The following is a 14,836-nucleotide window of genomic DNA, read 5'->3' on the forward strand; positions in this document are numbered from 1 at the left end:
GGAGTGTGGCCTTGGAGGCTAGGAGAGCCGGGTGCAGAGTCATGGGGGGTGCAAGGCAGGTGGCCAGGGGAAGCCACTCTGGCTGGTCTCTGCCTCAGCTTCCTCGTCCAGGGGGAGGGCCGCGGTAATGGGAGGACCAGAGGGGTGGCACGGGCTCTGGACTGTCCCTGTCCGTGAGACTCTTGAAGGATTCCAGCCAGAGCCTCGAATGCTCCTGGGGCCTCTGTTTCCAAGGAATGTTTTGGAGAAAAAAAAAAAAAGCATGCACACACATGCACACACACACACACACTCAAAAATGCGTTTGCCAGATTTGCCTGCGTGGTTTTCCAGAAGAGAAGCCATGTGTAAGGCCACTCTGAAGGGTCAGCCTTGTTGGTGTGCACGGGGCAGGTGCAGACCGCACCCCTGACTCCCTGCTGTGGTCCTCAGGTGTTAGCTGATGCCGTGGCCCGCCTGGTGCTGGATAAGTTTGGGGATCTGACGGACAACTTCTCCTCTCCTCACGCACGCAGGAAAGTTCTTGCCGGCATCGTCATGACAACAGGTAAAATGTTGGTGTTGCGCTTCACCCTGCCTCGCTTCACACCTAACGGAGAGGGGCCGTGCTCTCAGGCCTCAACCATCTCTGCGACACTGATGGGGCCGTTTTCCTAATCCTTCAGAATCCCTGCCGTGTGCAAACATAGGAACTGCACATGTTCATTTCTTTAACCTAGGTTTTCTTATTTGGAGAAAGCATACTCTATTAATATCTGATTCCTGCAATCACATGTGAGTGGTTTTGATTGACTCTGGACAAGTGCAGCAAAATGGCACCTCCCCCTTCCTGCTTCGTTTGCAAGTGAGACGCATTTGACTTATCAACCAGTGGTGACGCTGCCAGCTAGTTTCTGTGGGACTTCTGTGCGGGAGACAGGCAGCTCTAGAGAGAACAGAAAATGCACAGGTAAAAAGCACCCTTAAGGATAGCAGAAGGAGCCCTATTAAATTTACCCAGAAGTTGCCACCAGCTCAAGGAACCTCCAAGTTCATTCCTGCACCCCAGAGGTGAGGACGCAAAGCAGCCTCCGCCCGTGGACCGCTCCCAGGAATAGGAGGCCACAGTGGTGGCCCAGGTCTGGATCCCTGCTCCTGTGGGTCCCTCTGCCCTGGGGCCTCCACTCAGCCCCCTGCTGGCTCTCTGAGCCTGGACGGCCATGTGCAGAAAGCACTCTAAGGCTGGAGAGCGAGCTAGCGAGCTAGGAATGCTTTATCCGTCTACACCTGCCAGCCAGGGAGAAAACCCCAGTCCTCTGTGTGGGCGAATGCACCGTCCCGAGGTAGCACTCTATCCTATCACGGGCAGGACGTGATTCCATGATCCTCAGCGTTGACCTACGCCTTGATGGCTGAGGAAACCTGAGTGCTGTTTTAATTACGGCTTTTTCTTGCATGATGTCTTCACTTTGGCGCAGCTGAGGGTGTGTCTGTGGTAGGAGGAAGTGCTCTGGACGTTGCCTTGGCTCTCAGTGTAATTCTGGTGTTCCGTGCCTGTGTTCTCCCCGCCCCCTCTCTTTGCTGCTGTTTTTCACATGACGAAAGGCGAATGCTTCGGCTCCTGGAATGACGTGTCCCTGGGTGACGTTCTGTGTCTCGCCTGCAGCAGGAGTGAGTGACTGCTGGGTCGCTCCATGCAGCTCTTCTCACCCGCCCAGAGGGGCAGACTCCCGGGCGTGTCGCACCCTGCTGTGCATCTCACTTGGGACCTCTGCTCGTGCCCTCGGTGTGCCCTGCAGGTAGCGCCACGCAGCCCGTGGCACGTGGCCCTGACATCAGAGGGCCGGGTGCAGCTTGGGCTCCCACTGGTTGAATGACCTCGGGCAGGCCGTGACCCCTCTGTGCCTCAGGGTCCTCATCTGCAAAATGGAGACGAGTAGTGTGCCCCTCAGAGCGTGTTATGGGAATGACGTGGAAACCTTGCCTAACAGACCCGGGGCTGCGTCTGCCGCTCGGGGCGCACGCCGGCCATGTAGCTGACGGCGAGTGAGGTTTACCGTCGGGCAGTGTCCGTGTCTTGCCCCGTGTCTGGCGTATGTGGTCTGTTGGCAGATGTTCCGGCAAAGTGGCTGTGCTTCCCGTGCCCATGGTTTCGCTCCCATTGCCCTTACTGACACACCGCGGGTCACTGCCTCTCTTTCCCTCTCGTCCCTCTGGTGCCTGTACGCCCTCCCTTGTAGCCTCGCTCACGCTTTGGTAGACTGGTTAGTCTGCCTTTACCTGGTGCTCCCTCCCCGTATCCGGTGGGGAATGTTCAAGGAAAGACTTGGTTCTGTCCAGAGGAAATACCTTCCTTAGGTTTAGACTCTGTAGACTAAAGAGTGAGGGAGGTTCACTTCCCAGAAACATTGTACCGTGAGTCCTCAGGGGGAGGCCGTTCACAGAGCCTGAGTTTGCCCAGGTACGAATTGGGGGCAGGGGTGCCTATCACATCCCAAAAGTGAAGTCACTGAGAACACACGGCAGAGCCCCTGGAGCCCAGCAAGGCACGAGGAATAACTTCTCGTTTGTTTTTCAGGCACAGATGTGAAAGATGCCAAGGTGGTCAGTATTTCCACGGGGACAAAGTGCATCAATGGCGAGTACATGAGTGATCGTGGCCTTGCGCTAAATGACTGCCATGCGGAAATTATAGCCCGGAGATCCTTGCTTAGATTTCTTTACACGCAACTTGAGCTTTACTTAAAGTAAGTTTAGTAAGTAAATAACTAGAGGAAGTTGTTTTTAAAAAACATGCCCCTCCTGTCAGAATGTATTGCAAAACCTTCATTTCTGTAATCTCTGAAAAATTCTTAAAATGGTAACTTCATTGGCAACGATGAGGTCGGGTCCTGTATGCTCAAGCTACAAAATCCAGTTGGGCGAATACCACATATGTGTGCACACACGTGCCTGCGGCTCACGCGGCCGTCGATTCGAGGTCTGTGCTCAGGACCGTGTGCTTCTGGTGTGTGCAGCGCGAGCGTGAACAGAGCCGCGCCGCCTGGGGACCAGGGCCCCTCATTCTAGTCACCTGTCTGAGCTGCTTTCCGTTACCAAGCCATTTCCAGTGTGTCCTCTGTGCCGAAGGCCTGAATGAGAAGGGAAGGTCACGCATATTCCATGGCTTGTCCTTATCGAGTGGACTCAGTCATTATCTGCGTGAATGGTCATCAACACGTAAACATCCCAGTTCAAGCTCGTCTGTACCTTGTTGAAAGTAGTGGCCTCTGAAAGTCATTGTAAATTATGACAGACTAAATTTAGACTGTATACAGCTTTACAGTTCATTTTTGCTACTTTTTTCCTTCTAGTAATAAAGACGATCAAAAAAGATCCATCTTTCAGAAGTCCGAGCGCGGAGGGTTTAAGCTGAAGGACAGTGTTCAGTTCCATCTGTACATCAGCACGTCTCCCTGTGGGGATGCCAGGATTTTCTCACCACACGAGCCGATCCTGGAAGGTATGGGACTCAGCCGGCAGCTTCTCGGGGAGACTCGGGGTTACGTAGTGACAGACAGAAGGGTAAACCAACGTTAATACCCTTTTCTTCTTTTTCTTGAAAACTTCAGCTTTGAAAGTGGATCTGATAGGAATATATAAAAGCATGAGGTTTTTCTTTTCAGTGAATAATTTGATAAGGAAACCTGACCGAATGAAGCGTGTTGACTCTGGTGCACTAAGGACACCAAGGAATTAGAGTGAGGCTATTAAATCAGATTTGTGTTTAAATTTGGACAGTCTGCTCCCTGCATCTGGGCCTTGGACGAGCTAGGATTTGATGCGTGTGTGCCTGCGGGATGTGGCGGGCATTTGAGAAGCAGGCCCGCACGAGTGAGAAAGGGGCCGTGGTGCATCACCACACGAGGTCCGTGCTTCGGTCGTGTAGTAATTCGTGTCCTCGTCTCTCCTCCCAAGCTGAAGCAACTCAGATACGGCATCTGAGTACATTGTTTTCCTTGATTACAGAAGCAACATATACCCACTCTGGAAAATCACATGCTCATGTGACCTAGAGCTGGTCACCTCGATGTCTGTTTGTGCCTGCATGCTTTCTCTGCATTTATTTTGGCATCCCTGTAATTTATTTTTGAAAATTTAAAAATGCAGGGAAAATATATAACACTCAAATATCCATCATCTAGAATTAGCAAATGTTAGCATTTTGTCCTGTTTGCTTCGGCCCATTTTTAATGATAGAAATCATTTTGGTTAAAATGGAAGCCCTTTCTCTCCAACCCCTGGTGGAGACTGCTCTCTTGAATTTGGTTGGTGTCACATCTTTTCCTGCCCAGTTTTCTCTACCGTGTTGTGTATCTGTCTTAGAGAGAGGACAAGCATGTGCACAGGGCCATGAGCCAGACTTGGAATGGACAGGGGGCTTCTGCCCACGGGGACTCTCACCCGGCCTCCCTCTCCTAGAACCCGCGGACAGGCATCCAAACCGCAAAGCCAGAGGACAGCTGCGGACAAAAATAGAGTCTGGCGAAGGCACGATTCCCGTGCGGTCCAATGCAAGCCTCCAGACGTGGGACGGGGTGCTGCAGGGCGAGAGGCTGCTCACCATGTCCTGCAGCGACAAGATGGCGCGGTAAGGCCTCCCGCCCGCGGGCTCCCTGCAGGCGCGCGGTTCCTCCGCGGTTCCTGCTCCTGTGTCCCCGCGATCTCTGCAGGACTGGGGCTCTGTGCCGTGCTTTGGGGGCCGCCTTGCTGGGCCCGAGCCGGGGCCTCCATACCGCAGGCTCCGGGCCGCTCATGCTTTGCTTCTGTGTTTGCACGTATGTATGGGCTTCTGGGGAGTCCGTGTGCTTCAGCCAGTGACATTTTAAGGCAATTTGCTCCCAGAGAAAAGGAAGAGTGTCCTCATTCCCACCGATGGCGCCTTAATGGTCCTGTTCGCTGCTGAGGTGCCGTTTTGGGTTATTGTGAGTGCAGAGTGTCCCTAGCGTCCCGTGCCAGGTGGTGGCTCCCGGCGAGGCTGGGGCTGCTGCAGACGCACCTGTTTGCATTTACTTGATGAGTGTTTCTCAGGAAAGGATGTGTCCAAGCCAGACTTTTAAAGAAAGCCTCATTTCTTCAGGTGCTGGCATTAGTTCCAGTAGCTCTTTGTTTTTATTTTTTAACAAATGTCTACTTGGAAAAAAAAAAAAAGTAACATAGGTAGATGGCAAAAAGTTAATGGTACAAAGCATGTGAAACCGTCCTCAGAGCCCTGCTGTGGCACCATGAACGCGCTCTTGACCGCCCTTCCAGAGCGGTCACAGCCGGCGTGCCTATGTGTGCACACACGGCCCTTTTCAGTTGTCTGTAAGCCTTCCTGCTGATTTCTCGAATGGGCCTTGTCAGGGAACCTCCAGTACACAGAACTTGATTCCTCACACGTGGCCCATTCCCCTGCTAAGCACGGGTACCCACTGTGACCACCTGACACGTTTGCTTATTATGTGTCCTTCCTGTCCACTCTCTGTTTGCTTTTATGTCTGTGTGTGTGTAGCCTTGAAAAATACACAGTGGTGTCATTTTGGGGTATTAATGCGTGTATTGTTCATTGATAGAGATGGGACTGTGTTTAAAGTGCTGTTCTGTATCTCGTAGTTTCATTCAACCCAGTGTTTGGGAACTACCCCTGATGCTGTAATAAATAGCAGGTGATTACTTCTCACCTCGGCGGACACCCTGTGATAGGCATGGACTGTGCCTTGTCCCCTTCCCTCACCGTAGAGACTTGGTCAGCCTTGAGTCTCCGTGAGTGTAGCTCATGCTAGACTTTGGCCATCGGGATCTCCGCTGTGCACGGGTAGAACTTCACAGGTGATCTCAGATGCACCCCGACGCGCACACGGTTTACACTCACACCATCAGTGCGTGATGCTAGTTTCCACCTCATGTGAAAACTGGTGTCTGCTGCGGGTGCGGGGCAGCCGTTCCATCGTTCATCTTTCTCATCAGAGTTGCCTGTTGATGCCCTCTGCCCATTTGTCTTTGGGATCTCATGCTTTTTTCATCTTGGCCTGCAGACGTTCCTCGTATACTTTGTACTGTCGTCCTTGACGGTTTCAGAAGTTCCGTGTCTTCTCCAGGACAGACCCATGTCTTCACTTGGTCCATGCCGTCCTCTTATTGAATAGAAACCCTTCCTTTTGTTCGTACCTGATCCGTTCATTTTTCACCCTGTGATTTGCACTTTGAGGATCTTATTTAAGAAATTCCTCCTCAGGGGGCACCTGGGTGGCACAGCGGTTAAGCGTCTGCCTTCGGCTCAGGGCGTGATCCCGGCGTTATGGGATCGAGCCCCACGTCAGGCTCTTCCGCTATGAGCCTGCTTCTTCCTCTCCCAGTCCCCTTGCTTGTGTTCCCTCTCTCACTGGCTGTCTCTCTCTCTGTCAAATAAATAAATAAAATCTTTAAAAAAAAAAAAGAAAAATAAAAAGAAAAAGAAAAAGAAAAAGAAAAAGAAAAAGAAATTCCTCCTCAAATTAAGGACATGAAAGTTTCTCCCATACCTTTTTCTAAGATTCTTATCATTTTACTTTCAAATTTAGGCCTTTAATACATGTGTGTTGTAAGTAATAATTTGGCTTTGTTATTTTAATACAGCAAATCAGTTTTCCAGGTGCCCTCCACTAAATAGTTGACGTTTTCCTCACTGATCTGCAAAGGCGTCTCTATCATATACTGAACTTTCTTACAAAGATGGGTCTGTTCTTAGCCTCTCAAATCACTGTTAGCTCATAATCAGCCGTAATTGTACGAATCACACAGTTTTACACTTCTGACATTTCAGTATGTTTAAAGGTCTGGTTGGATAAGACTCATTCTTTGCTCTTCCTTCATCAGATTTTTTGTAGCTTTTTATGTACCTCTGTTCTTCCGCACATAACTTAGAATCAGATCGTCAAGTGTCACCGAATGTCTTGCTCAGATTTTATATGGACTTGAGAAATTATGGATCGAAATGGAAAGAATTAACATGAAGTTACATCAGTCCATCCATGAAAATTGGCTTCTTAAAAAGTTAAACGTATAATTGCCATATCATCCAGCAGTTCCACTTCTGGGTATTTGCCCCAAAGAACTAAAAGCAGGGTCTCCAAGAGATACTTGCTCACCCACGCTCAATCACGCTCACTTCTAGCTCATAAGAGCAAAAAACATGGTGAGGTGCCTGTTAAGATCTTTCACCCATTCTTTTTTTCTTTCTTTTTTTTTTTTTAAAGATTTTATTTATTTATTTGACAGAGATAGAGACAGCCAGCGAGAGAGGGAACACAAGCAGGGGGAGTGGGAGAGGAAGAAGCAGGCTCCCAGCAGAGGAGACTGATGTGGGGCTCGATCCCAGAACGCCGGGATCACGCCCTGAGCCAAAGGCAGACTCTTAACCCCTGTCGCACCCAGGCGCCCCAGATCTTTCACCCATTCTTTAATAGGGTAGTTTTTTTTTTTTTTTTAAGATTTTATTTATTTATTTGACAGAGAAAGAGAGCCAGCGAGAGAGGGAACACAAGCAGGGGGAGTGGGAGAGGAAGAAGCAGGCTCTCAGCAGAGGAGCCTAATGAGGGGCTTGATCCCAGGACTCTGGGATCACGTCCTGAGCTGAAGGCAGACGCTTAATGACTGAGCCACCCAGGCGCCCCTCTTTTTGGGTTTTAAGAATTTTTTTCATATATTTTAGATAACAGTCCTTTATCAGACATATCTTCTGCAGGATTTTCTCCCCGTCTGTGGCTTGTCTTCTCATTCTGCAGATATTGTTTTTAGTCAAGCAGAAGTTTTAAATTTTTATGTGGTCCAGCCTATCAGTATTTCTTTCATGGATTGTGCCTTTGGTGTTGCGTGTAAAAAGTCATCACCAAACCCAGGGTCATCTAAATTTTCTCCTGTGTTGTTTTCTAGAAGTTTCATAGTTTTGCATTCTACATTTAGGTCTGTGATCCATTGTGAATTAATTTTTGTGAAGGGTGTTAGGTCTGTGTCTAGATTCATTTATATATATATATATATTTAAAGATTTTATTTATTTATTTATTTATTTGACATAGATAGAGATAGCCAGCGAGAGGGGGAACACAAGCAGGGGGAGTGGGAGAGGAAGAAGCAGGCTCCCAGCGGAGGAGCCCGATGTGGGGCTTGATCCCAGAAAGCTGGGATCACGCCCTGAGCCGAAGGCAGACGCTTAACAACTGAGCCACCCAGGCGCCCCTAGATTCATTTTTTTGCATGTGGATACTCAGTTGTTCCAGCACCACTTGTTGAAGAGACTCTGGTTGCTCCCTTTTGTTGCCTTTGTTTTTTTTATCAAGGATCCATTAACTGCATCTATGTGGGTCTATTTTGGGCTCTCTATTCTGTTGCCTTGATCTATTTGTCTTTTATTTTGCCCGTACTGTCTTGATTACCATTTGGATTTTGAATCTAGTTCCACTGTATGTGTGTGGGAGGGATTGGCCCTCACGCATCTGACAAAGCATCCTCAGCACCAGCCAGGTGTCCCGCAATTTGCCTGTGCTTCTGGCCAACCAGGCATAGATTGGAGGTCTCGGGACCCCCTCCCCAAGTTCAGTTAATTTGCTAGAGCAAGTCACAGATCTCAGAGGAACATTTTACTCATGACATCGCCAGCTTATTAGGAAAGGATGTAACTCGGGAAAAGCCAGATGAAGATGTGTAGAGGGCAGGTCATGGGGAGAGGGTCAAGGAGCTTACGAGCCCTCTCCTCACATCCATGTGTCCACCACCCCGGAAGCTTCAAACCCTGTCCTTTGGGGGTTTTATGGAAACCTCGTTACATAGGCACAATTCATTAAATCATTGGCCATTGGTGATTTTTGAAAATTTTAAAAAATTTCTTAAGTAATCTATATACCCAATGTGGGGTTCAAACTCATGATCCCAAGATCAAGGGTCACATGCTCCACCAACTGAGCCAGACAGGCACCCCAAATCATGGGCCATTGGTGATTAACTCAATCTCTAGCCCTTCTCCCCTCCCTGGAGATCAGGGGTTTGGGACTGGAAGTTCCACCCCTCTAAACCAACCCTCATCCTAAGGTGCTTTCTGAAAGTCATCTCATTAACATAGCAAAAGATACCTATAAGTTTCTCATCACTCAAGAAATTCCAAGGGTTTTAGGAGCCATGAGCCAGGAACCATGGATGAAGACCAAATATATATAAGGCCAAAACATAGTTCTTATAAATCATAATATCACAATTACTGTAGCTTTGTAGTAAGTCTTGAAGCCACATAGTGTCAGTCCCTCAACATGGTTCTCCTCCAGTGTTGTGTTGCTTATTCTGGGTCTTCTTCCTCCATTTGAACTTTAAAATTCGTTTGTCAGTACCTGCAAAACACCTTGCTGGTATTTTGATTGAGACTCATTGAATCTATATGAAGTTGGGAAGAGCTGACATCCTGACAATATTGAGTGCTCCTATCCATGAACATGGAATATCTCTCCCATTTATTTCTTTGATTCTTTTTTCAGAGTTTGGTAGTTTTCCTCATAGAGATCTTGTATGTATTTTGTTAGATTTATGCCTAAGTATTCAATTTTTGGAGTCATTACTACAAATGGTATTATGTTTTATAATTTCAAATTCCACTTGTTCCTTGTTAGTCACACTGACTTTTGACCAAGGTGCAATGGTAGTTCAGTGGGGAAAAGAGTCTTTTTAATAAGTGGTGCTGGCACAATTGGACATCTCTGTGTAAAAGCAAACAAATCAACTCCATACTTTACACCATATACAAAAGTTAACTCAAAATGGATCATAGTCTGAAATGTGCAAAAGTTGTAGAAGAAAGCAAGGGAAGACGCTGGCAGGTGTGGTAGGCACCTTCTGAGATAAAACACCAAAAGCACTCAACTCCATCAGATTAAAATTACTTCTCTTTTAAACACACCATTAAAAGAACGAAAAATAAAGTCACTGGGAGAAAATATTCACAAATCAGGTATCTGATAAAGGGCCTGTATGCGATATTAAAATTTAGGCTCTCAAAACTCAACACGGGAGTAAAGCAATTTTAAAATGGGCAAAATATTTGAATGGACACTTCATCAAAGATGTCAGAGAAGCACGTGACGAGACTGTCAACGCCGTCCTCTCCGGGAGATGCGCGTGAAGCACGAAAGCACGCCCATCAGAATGCTGGGCCCATGAGGTGCGGACAGTGATGCCGGGGACCGGTGCCCTTGGCTGCCGAGGGCGGGCATGCAGACGGCACAGCCGCTTGTGAAGAGTTCAGCAGTGTCTTAAAAAGCTAACGATGTGCCAAGCGCATGTCCAGAGTCACACACGAGTGTGCCTAGCAGCCGTCTTTGTAGTAGTCGGATAAACACGTGGTGGTGTGTCCACAAGTGGGTTCTCCTTGGGAAAAAGAATGAACAGTGATACCCAGTGCACCATGGGTGAGTGTCAAAATGATGATGCAGAGTAAGAGAAGCCAGACATACAGGAGTGCTCGCTGGGTGGTCCCATGTACAGAATCCTAGAGAATGCACACCAACCTCCAGTGACAGAAAGCAGCCCAGTGGCTGCCCAGGGAGGGGCAGAGGAGGAGGGGCAGCGGAGCAGGCATAGGACAAGTATGAGAGGACTTTGGGGGTGATGATCTCAAGGGCACACACAGAAGTCGCCTCTTGGGGCACCTGAGTGGCTCAGTCTTGGTTAAATGTCCAACTCTTGATCTCAGCTCAGGTCTTGATCTCAGGGTTGTGAGTTTGAGCCCCATGCTGGGCTCTGCGCTGGGCTCTGCACTGGGCATGGAGCCTAAAACAGCACGCCCACAGACCTCTTACCACCGTGTGTGCCTTCATACGTGCAGTGTGGGGCAAACCCCCGGGTTGGTTCTTTGGAAAGGACGATGACAGGAGCAGAGCTGGCAAGGTTGACAGGATCGGAGAGGGCCGGCCCAGCTGTGCCGGGGATGGAACGGGGGACAGTCCGGGACTTGGCCGACGCTAAAACATGCTATAGGCAGTTGTGTGTGGGATTGCTGGCAACGTCATCACCAGTATGACACGGGGTTACGCAAACCTTTTAGAAAAGCATCCGTTCCCGATGTTGACTCGGCGTCAGTGGAGGACGTTAGCAGAATCTGGATCTTGAGCTGTTACAAATACTCCACCCGCCACGCCCACGCCCACGCCCCCGGCAGGAAATCAGCTGAAGAAAATCGGAGAAAGGAGAGCTCGGCTGTGGAGAAGGGGAACTGCTCTCCTGGACGGCTTGTCCGTGAGCTCTCCGCACGCTTGCCGAGCCAGAAATCCCATTTTAGGGATCAGAAGACTAGGGACCGAGCCTCAGCTCCCTTTGTGGGATCGTGACCATTTTTACCCCAGACCAGCAAGGCCGGGAAAGAGCAGCACGGTGACAAGCCACCCCTAGTCGTGAAAACACACACACACACCGAATCCAGTCCTGTGCTTCTAACAGTCTGGTCAGTTTCTTATGAAGCTGTAACTTTAATGCAATTTTAATGAAATGTCATTGTTTTTTCATGGCCCTCGAAAGTCCTGTCGTGGCATTGGGATGGCAGGTGTAAGAGTGCTGGTGACGGGCGGTCGGGTCGCCTGTGTTTAGAGGAAATGTGAACAAGCGGAAGTTTATTTCTGTCTCAGAGTCAGGTCCAACAGTAGGTGGTTCGTCTAGATTCCGTCTTCCTGCCGCATCCAGGAGGCATCTTCTGTCCTCAAGGTCCTGCGGTGCTCACCAAACCCCCAGAGCCTTGTCTGAGCTTCTGCAGCAGGAGGGAGGGCAGGCAGGAGGGCCGTGCCTCCAGAGCCGCCGGCCTGGTCACGTGAGACAGCCGTGTTTCCTCATCCAGAACTCTGTCCAGGGCCACATCTCGCTGTGCAGGAAGCTGGGGCTAGCAGGCTCACAATGGCCTTCTGAGGCAGGATGGGGGAAGAAGCGTGGGCCTGCCACCACAGTCTGCTGCATGTGGGATCTGTGGTCCGCCAACAGCCCTGGACCGACCGAGGGAGTGTGTTTATGCACAAAGAGAAGCAGGCCCTTGACTCTGCCCCCAGAAGCGCATTCCAGGAAGAAGAGGGACCTGAGTGTGAAGAGTGGCCTCTGGCAAGTTTTGTGGCCTCCACTTAAGCAGGTTTCTTAAGGATAAAAAGCCCAAATTAGAAAGAAAAGCATGAATAAACGCATCAGGGGTTTCCAGGACCCCCTCCTTGGGTTCAGTAATTTGCTAGTATAGCTCAAAGAGCTCAGGGAGGACAGTTTACTTAGCACTTACCAGTTTATTGGCAGGAATACAGCTGGGGAACAGCTAGGTGGAAGGGACGCCCAGGAGAAGGGTTTGGGGCTGGGGTGCATCTCTGCCGCCCCACACACCTCCCCTCTGCACCGGGCTGTGAGCCCCTCCGCTGGGGCCCGTTGTGCAGAAGTCCCTGGTCACGGGTGACTATCGCAGCCTCCAGCCCTCCACCCTCCCCAGCACTGGGGGTGGGCCTCTAATCCCCTGGACCAGCCCCCAGCCTCCTAGAGCCTCCTAGCATAGGCTCAGGTATGCTTGAAAGGGGTTGTTACTTGGTGTCACACCAGCACGTGGCTGGGGAGGGAGCGAGAAAGGTCGTCCAGAAATGCTGTGATGGCAGGGTGCTGCCAGGTGGCTGCAGTCCTGCCCCTGCCCCGAGGGAATGAGAGCATCCTGGGTGGCCGCTCTGGAAGTCAAGGCTGCCCTGTATCCCTTACAGAAGGGCACAGCCATGTTCCGCTCGCATTCCCTTTGGACAGAAGAGCACAGGATCAGGGCAGTGGGTGGGCTGGGCATGGGGAGGAAGGAGCAGCGCTGCAGCTGAGGGTCACCAGGTGCCGTCCGTCTGTCTGGTGGGGGCCAGTGATGAGAGTGTAGCCAAGGGGGGGGGGATGCATGGCGAGTCCTGTCAAGAAGGAGTGGGGTCTCGGTTCCGAAGGCCACAGCCTCTGTGCCCTCAGCTGCATGGAGGGAGGAAGGGAGGAAGCAGGGACCTCTTACTGAGTTGAGGGGGGGGCCTGCTGCCCTCTGCTTTTCCGGTGTGGGCAGACTCAGAGGCAGCCCAGAATGGGGAGCAGGGTAGTGGGGAAGAGGGGGCCCATGTGCATCCCTGGAGGCTGTGGGTGGGCTCGGGGAAGCTGCACCAGGGCACCCAGCTGGGCAGTGGTGCTCTGAGCCCTGGCCTCTCAGAAATCACGTGGGGAGGGGAGAGAGAGGCCGTTGCACCTTGGCACCCACGTGGTTCTTGCTAGGATCACCCAGCACTCTGCTGAGCCTTTGCAGAGGTTTGCTCGGGGACATTGGGTGCTGGGAGCCTGGCTGCACCCACCCTCCCAGCCTTCCCCGTAAGGAGCACTGGCAGGAGCCCGTCTGCAGGAGTGGCTGGTGTCCCACGCGTTCCCACCCAGGGCCTCCACAGAGCGATCATGGCTGCTAGAACTCTTTCAGGAAGCCTGTGTTCAGAATTAATGACTCGGCACAAATACAGGGTTCTGCAAGATCACAGTTTTGAAGTTTGCCCTGGGAGGCTGAATTCCCCTTAGAGATGGTCTAAACCCCTATATAGGCTTGAATTTGCATAAGAAGGGGTGCCTTGTGGTTTTTGTAAGCATGGAGCCATTTCATGCTTTTTCTTGTAAAATAGGGAAATCTGTTTGCACTTCCTTTTCAGAGGGTGGGAGGAACAGTGTGGGCTGGGGACTCATCCTTTCAGCGTGTGTTCATTGTACCCCCAGGCGTGTGGTTTAAGTGCCAGGCCGTCTCAGGGATGGAGCTCGCCTGCTGGGAGGTGGCAGTGGAGACAAATAATGGCACGTAGACCCGTAGATGATGCAGGAGGTCAGTGCTGGGAGGGCACGCAGGTGGAGGCTGGGAGGCCCCACGGAGAGGGACTTCCTGCAGAGACAGAGAGGTGGGGGCACTGTGGCCAGGAGGCTGCTAGGGAAGGGTTCCAGGCTGGAGGGCCTGGGAGAGGTGGCCTGAAGCCCCCTTACCCCTGGTGGCCCAAGCATGGGAGTGGGGTGGTGGGGGAGGGACAGCCAGGCCAGATGGGTCTGGAGGGGGCCTTCAGAATGATGGTGTTTTCTAGGGAGAAGATGGGAGTGTTGAAGGGTTTTGTGCACAGGAGTGTCCTGGCCTGGCCCGTGTTCACAGGGTCCCAAGGCGGCTCTCTAGGGATGGGCCATTGGGGGTGGGGGCCGTGGTCACCGTGGGAGCCAGCGATGCAGCAGGTGGGGACCTGTGACTCGAGAACCGTGGTCCAGGAGGGGCAGTGGCGAGGAGGTGCCTCCTGGGCCTGTTCTGACAGGAGGCCCCCAGCTCTGCTAGCTGCCTGCCTGTGACTCTGCGGGTTTGGCCCCAGCACAGAGCGTGGAGCTGGATAGGTCAGGAGTTTGAGCAGTGGACCTTGTTCCACCCCCAGTTGTCATCGTTGACCCGCTGGCCACTGCCGTCTGTCCCTTTCCACGAGGGCTGAGGGAGCCGCTGGACGTGGCCCAAAGTACAAACACGGGTGCAGCCAAGGTGGCCTGGGTGGCCTTGCAGTGAGGGTGCTGCAGAGAGGATGGGGAGGGGCTCTGCACCCCACCCCTGCCCCACACCCACAGCCTGTCCAGACCCTGCAGCCCCCCCGAACCTGAGCCCAGGGTGCCTCTGAGGTGGGCCTCCCTTCCTGTCCCCCCTCATTTCTGACCTGTGTTGCCGCCAAGGCGGCCCCCCGACAGCCTCCTCCTGTAGCTCCTTGCTCATAGGCAGAGGAACATGGAGGTGAGTCGTCTCCAAAAAAACATTTCCATTAAATCAGATGGTGTACTGCCTTGTCCAGAG

General features: G+C 51.4%; 1 protein-coding gene across 4 annotated transcripts in view; it reads left to right on the forward strand.

Annotated features, from left to right (window-relative positions):
• Positions 1-14,836, forward strand: part of ADARB1 (adenosine deaminase RNA specific B1) — a 137,322-nt gene that overhangs the window by 102,187 nt on the left and 20,299 nt on the right. For all 4 annotated transcript variants that reach the window (XM_045776895.2, XM_045776898.2, XM_087861853.1 and 1 more), the window contains exons 5-8: positions 433-547; positions 2,558-2,726; positions 3,333-3,481; positions 4,441-4,609. In XM_045776895.2, the coding sequence (XP_045632851.1) occupies positions 433-547; positions 2,558-2,726; positions 3,333-3,481; positions 4,441-4,609 (602 nt within the window). The remainder of the gene's footprint in view (positions 1-432; positions 548-2,557; positions 2,727-3,332; positions 3,482-4,440; positions 4,610-14,836) is intronic.

Source organism: Ursus americanus, chromosome 4 (genome assembly GCF_024610735.1).
Source record: "Ursus americanus isolate L20-20 chromosome 4, mUrsAme1.1.p, whole genome shotgun sequence".
Classification (NCBI taxonomy): domain Eukaryota; kingdom Metazoa; phylum Chordata; class Mammalia; order Carnivora; family Ursidae; genus Ursus; species Ursus americanus.